At 35.4% G+C, this 6,575-nt stretch overlaps 1 protein-coding gene across 4 annotated transcripts in view; it reads right to left on the bottom strand.

The window, feature by feature from the left end:
• DDHD1 (DDHD domain containing 1) overlaps nucleotides 1–6,575 on the bottom strand; it is an 88,380-nt gene that overhangs the window by 34,433 nt on the left and 47,372 nt on the right. For all 4 annotated transcript variants that reach the window (XM_008566938.1, XM_008566937.1, XM_008566935.1 and 1 more), the window contains one exon: nucleotides 4,315–4,421. In XM_008566938.1, the coding sequence (XP_008565160.1) occupies nucleotides 4,315–4,421 (107 nt within the window). The remainder of the gene's footprint in view (nucleotides 1–4,314; nucleotides 4,422–6,575) is intronic.

Below are 6,575 nucleotides of genomic sequence, written 5' to 3'. Positions count from 1 at the left end.
GAGCGCCGCCGCGCTTCCCAAGTGGCGCACTGTAGCAGTGCGCCACCGGGCCGGCCCCGAGTGCAACTTCTTTTATTCTCCAGTTTTTCACTGCACTGGCTTAGGTTATTTTATTTTTATTTGTTCTCTACTTTAATAAATGTAATAATGACTGGAAGGTAATGAAAAGCAAAGGCCAGAAGTCTTTTCAAAGACGAAAATATTGTGGCTGTTCATGGGTTGTACAATATATTTATAGCCTGTACCTATTTTTAAATTGTAAAAGTGAAGGGTGTGACTACCATGCTGATATGTAAACAGTTTACGTCTCATTTTAATGAATTTCCAAAAACAAAAAAAAAAAGGTTTTTACTGTGAAATACACACACATACAAAAGAAGATATTTAATATGTATGGGCAGTTGAAAGAATAACTTATAAAAAGGAAAAAAAATTATAAAAAGGAAAACATGTTCTACCATCTTGCTTGAGAATATTGCCAGTATCTCTGAAGCTCCCTATATATCCCTAAATGATCACAGGCCTCTCCCTCTCTTCTAGAAACAATCACCAATAAGAGGTCTGTATTAATTGTGCTTTTCCTTTTCTTTATAGATTTACTACATGTCCAATAATATTAATAATTGTAGCCATTTACTTCTACAGCATTTACTGTGTGCTAGAGCCTAAATATTTTATTTCATTTTGCCTGATTCTGAACAATGTGTAAAATGAGGTATTGTGTATGGTTTGTCTCTCCCCTCCCCCCATATTATGTTTCTGAGATTCATCCATGTTGATACATATAGCCATAATCCATTCATGTTCACTGATGTATAGTTTTCTACTCTAGACATATGTCACAATTTACTCATTTTCCTTTGGGAGATATTTGGGTTGTTTAGTATCTTGCCATTATAAACTATGATCCTGACAACATTATATTACCTGTCTCCTGGTGCACACGTATAAGAGGTTTTTTTTTTTCCCTATATAAAGATGACTGGTAAGGGGATCTCAACCCTTGGCTTGGTGTTGTCAGCACCACACTCAGCCAGTGAGCTAACTGGCCATCCCTATAATAGGATCCAAACTCGTGCTCTTGGTGTTATCAGCACCACATTCTCCCGAGTGAGCCATGGGCCGGCCCTATATGAGTTTCTTTAGGATATATATCTAGGAGTTAAATGGCAGTGTCATAGGGCACATGCACATTCAACTTTATAAGATAATGTCAAATCATCTTCCAAAGTGATTGTACCAATTTACATTCCCATAAATAGAGAATGAGAATCTTCATTGCTTTACATCCCTGATGATACTTGCTACTGTCACTTTCTTAAATTTTTGCCTAACTGATGGGTGTGAAATATTGCACTGTGGTTTTAATTTGCATCACCTTGATTGTTAGTGTGATGTACATTTCATATAGATATATATTTTCTTTACCATTTAAGTTTCTTGTTCTTTATTCTGGATATTAAACCTTTGTGGTGGTTATATCTGTTGCTCTGTTGCACCATCTTTTCCCAGTTCGTGGCTTGTCTTTCATTTTTTATAATCTATGGTCTATTGATGAAGAAAAGTTATTAATTTTAATTTAATCAAAATTATCCATATTACTTTATATTTGCATTTTAGTGTTTTAAGCATTCTTTCCCTACCATGAGGTCATAAAAATACTCATATAGTTTTTTAAAATTAAGTCTTGGCTCTCATATATTATGTCTTTGATCCATCTGGAATGTGAAATAGAAATCATTTTTCACTTTTTTCTACTAAAGGACAATGTTACCAAGTGTATTATAGAATAAGCCATCCTTTCATCGGTGAACTGTGATGCCAGCTCTGACATATATCAACTTTTCAAATTAAGCACAGGTCTATTTAGGGAGTCTCTAATCTGGTGCACTGGTCTATTTGGCTATTCTTGTGCCAATACTAAACTGACTTTATTTATTTATTTATTTATTTTTTCTTTTTTTGTCTTTTTTTCGTGACTGGTAACGGGATCACAACCCTCGGTGTTGCGCCCATACCGCGACCGGCAACGGGATCGCAACCCTCGGTGTTGCGCCCATACCGCGACCGGCAACGGGATTGCAACACTCGGTGTTGCGCCCGCACTGCGCTCAACCAGTGAGCGGACCGGTCTCTATATGGGATCCGAACCCTTGGCGGGAGCACCAGCGCGCTCCCAAGCGCCGCACTCTACTGAGTGTGCCACCGGGCCAGCCCCTAAACTGACTTTATTACAAAAATTAAATAATAGGTTTGGTTATCTAGTAGGACATGACTCCCCTTCACTTCCTTGCTCTGTTTCTTGGCCTTTTGTTCTATAATCATTTCAGAATCAGCTTGCCAAGTTTCATAAAAAACTCTGTTGGGATTCTGATTCGAACTGCATAGAACCTACAAATCAACTTGGGAGAATTAACATCTCCAGGATATTGAATTATCCAATCTAAGAAAATTATCTATTTTTGTATTTGAGCTGTATTTAGTATCTTTTAATAGTTTAAAAAATTTTAATATAAATATACATTTTTGTTAGATTCATTTCTTGGCACTTCTGTTTGGTGCTATTTCTGTTTGTTGCTGGTATACAGAAAAGCAATTATTTTTATACATGGATCTTCTATTTCACAGCTTTGATAAACTATCTTATTAATTCTAATAATCTTTCTGTATACTCTGAGTAGACATCCAGATGACCTACAAATCAAAACATACTTTCGATTCCGTATAACTATTCTTTTTCTTATCTTATTGCAAAGAACATTTAAGTTACAAGGATGAACAGCCTTACCTTATTCCTGATTTAAAGAAAATGTTTCTAGTCTTTCATTATTAGTGAGCGCAATGATGTCTGCTACAGGTGAATACCCTTTCATATTATTTTTACATTTACACAGAGTAAAATTGGATCTATGAATTTTAATGCAGATATAGTTTTATGTAATCACCACCATGATCAAAATAAAGAACTGTTCCATCACCCTAAAAAACTTCCACATGCTGCCCCTTTGAATTCAAACCCTTCTCCTCCCCTAAACCCTGGCAACCGCTGATCTGTTCTCTGGTCCCTATAGTTTTGCCTTTTCCAGAATGTCATGTAAATAAAAGCATAAAGTATGTAACCTTTCAAGATTGGCTTCTTTCACTCATCATAATGCCTTTGAAACTACCACAGTAGTTTAAACCTAACAGAGACAAACTCAGGGGTTTCTGTAAGTGTTAATTCATACATGTGGTCTACATTCCTGAACAGCCTAAGAAATATATCTAGGTTAATGAGAAATGCCCAAAGGACAGTGCTGTTATTGCACTAGAACTTTACATATGAACCACTGCTGCTGAGACCTCTTCCTTGGTCACTAGCTTTTTAATTTTTTTTAAACCACTACATTTGATGCCATTTTTATTTGCTTAGCTGTAACTGACTGTGAGACAGAATCATAGACCTGGAAGAGTCCTTGGAAAACATTCAGGGAGGTAGTTAAGCACTGTGGTGAAGAGGGGCTTTGGCATCATATAGACCTTGATTCTGCCTGCTATTCTCAGTAAAGTTTACCTTTTATTGAGTTTCAGTTTCTGTTTCCTATCAGTAAAATGGTGAAAACAAAGCAGGCATTTCATAGATTTTTTTAGAAAATTAAATGAGATACTCCATGTAAAATGCACAGCAGAGTGCCAGGCACATAGTAAAGGATCCACAAATGGCAGCTGCTATTATACCCAATACAATTCTCTCATTTCGAGATTATGTAGATAATCAACCTAAACATTCTATATTAATGGTTTTAATATTCAGAGCTCTTTAAGGAAGGGAACTAAAATGATTTTATGTGAACAAATACATTGTAAAATTCTCTATGATAGGGTATAATTCACCAGCCTATGAGATGCAGGAACAACAACAAAAGAAAAAAAAGCTGAGATTTTATCTTCCAAATATAGAGAAAGAAAATTATTAGTAAGAAAATGTAAGCTCATATGGAATTGAGGACCACAACTGTTTTAAAAGTATTGACAAATCACTTTAATGTCAAAAACTTTAGAAAACATTCTGTTCCCTCCACATACCTCCCCCCAACCCCCAATCCAGAGGACATGCATAAAAACAGTGTTATCTGTGAAATCTATATGGTGGTCCAAATGATACAAGTAAGTATAATTGTTTTAAAAATCAATAGGTTTTGTTTTCTTACATAGTCTAGGACCAAGAGTAAGTATTGTTCCGAATGAGCAAAATGTGTTTTCTAAAATTTACTACATTTACTTTGGTAAAAGTTTGCCACTGCTTAAATCAATAAATTTTTAAGCAAAATATACCTCCATCAAGAGTAAGTTTTGACCGCCATTCAACAGGCAGAAATTCAACATGTGTTGCATGGTTGGAAAAATGTCTTTCTTCTATTTTTCTTGCTGCCTCTCTCATCCTAAAAATAAATAAAATAAAATAAAATAGAAGCAAAACAAAACTTTGAGAGTAACTTTACATATGTATTTATAAGGTACAGAACGTCTTCAATCATAACACTTCCATTTGCTTATGACTTCACCCAGTTATATTTCAATTACTGCCACACTAAGCAAGCATGCAATACTAGGACATCATTTCAAAGTTATTTTCCTAAACTTTCCATCTACAATTTCAAATATCCCGAGCTTTTATGTTATATTCTAAATAATTATACATATGATTTTTTAGTAGACAGAATAGTGTAATGAACACCCCTGTTTCATCACCCACCTCATATATTAGCAAGTCATGGCCTATTTTATTTCATCTATTCCTCTGCTCATTCCCCCATAATAGGGATTTAAATTTTTTATTTTAAAAATTAAGATGCCATAAAATTGACCTTTTTTTCCCTTTTGGTGTCAGTTATATGAACTTTAACACATGTAAGAGGGTACTTCAAAAAGTTCATGGAAAAATAGAACTAAAAGATAAGTGAATCTTTCCTCATATAAACCTATGGTTAGCACCACACAATTAAGATACAAAATAGTTCACCTCAAAAAACTCCCTCATGCTGGGCCGACCCGGTGGCCCACTGCTACAGTGCGCCGCTTGGGAGTGTGGCGGCGCTCCCGCCGAGGGTTCGGATCCCACATACAGACCGGTTCACGCTCACTGGCTGAGCGAGGTGCCGGCGCAGCACCGAGGGTTGCGATCCCGTTGCCGGTCCGGTATGGGCGCGATACTGAGGGTTGCGATCCGTTGCCGGACACGAAAAAAGACAAAAACAAACAAACAAACAAACAAAAAAAACTCCCTCATGCTATCTCTTTAATGGCCACACCATTCCTCCATATTTTAAAGCAAATCCCTTTATTTCACCTGTAAATAGTTTAGTACATATTTCTACAATATAAAACATAACCTATTCAGTATTATCATACCAAAAAAGTTAATGATTCTTTGATTTTAGCAAATATGTAGTTCAGTGGTCCCATTTTTCAAGTTGGATTGTAAATGTTATTTTATAATAACAGTAAAAAATGTTTTCATATTGAATTGAGTTCCAAATACAGTTCATGCATTGCATATCTTTAAGTGTCTTCTAATCTATAGGTTCCTTTCTCTCTTGTAATTTTTGTTTTCGTCCTGTAGAGTTTCCCAGAGTCTGATTTTTACTGACTGCATCCCTACGGTATTATTTAACATGTTCTTGTCCCCTAGTTCCTCTAATTTGGTAGTGAGATATAGGGGCTTGATCAGATTCAAGTTCTGTTTTGGAAAGACTGCTGAACAGGTACATACAAACCTGGTTTTCTCTCATTTTGATGATGCTAGCAGTTATTGATGATCATTGCTTAGATTAATTAACTTATCATGGTTGCAAGAAGTATTTTTTAAATCCCATCACTCCTTATTTGTTTAATTATACTTTTAGACAGAAATTTCCTCACACCGAACATCTGGCTTCCTTGAGGTGCAACCAAATAGTTTCTGTATGAACTAAAGTACAGTTTGTCCAGAAAAGGCAGAATAAATGCTTTTCTTCCTTTTTATTAAGAGTTTTCAAAATAATGAGTTGTTATTTGGGGGTCATTACTAACTCATAGATTTAAACATATCTGAAGTATTTCAATCCAATGTAGTTATCCTTTCAATGGTCAAATTGTTTCCCATTTTTGATCTGTTAGTCTCTTCAAACTGGCTTCTGAGTGCTTTTGATACCTCCTCTCCAGTTATTTTATTTTATTTTTTTAAACAATCCTGTTTTTTTGTATATTTATAGAATTGTTTAATTATCACCACTATTTTCAGAACACTTTTATCACCCCCAAGAAAAACACCATACCCATTAGCAGTCATTCTCCATACCTCCTCCCCCTAGTCCCTGGCAACCATTAATCTACTTTCTGTCTCTGTGGATTTGCCTATTCTGGACATTTCATATAAATGGAATCATATAATATGTGGCCTTTTGTGCTGGCATTTCATTTAGCAGAAATTTTCAAGGTTCATCCATGGTGTATCATGAATCAGGACTTCATTGCTTTCTACTGTTGAATAATATTCCATTGTATAAATATACCACTTTTAGCTATTCATTCATCGGTTGATGAACTTCTGTGTT

Source organism: Galeopterus variegatus, unplaced genomic scaffold (assembly GCF_000696425.1).
Source record: "Galeopterus variegatus unplaced genomic scaffold, G_variegatus-3.0.2 Scaffold279, whole genome shotgun sequence".
Classification (NCBI taxonomy): Eukaryota; Metazoa; Chordata; class Mammalia; order Dermoptera; family Cynocephalidae; genus Galeopterus; species Galeopterus variegatus.
The sequence above is the reverse complement of the archived record's forward strand: the minus strand, read 5'-3'. Positions and strand labels throughout refer to the sequence as shown.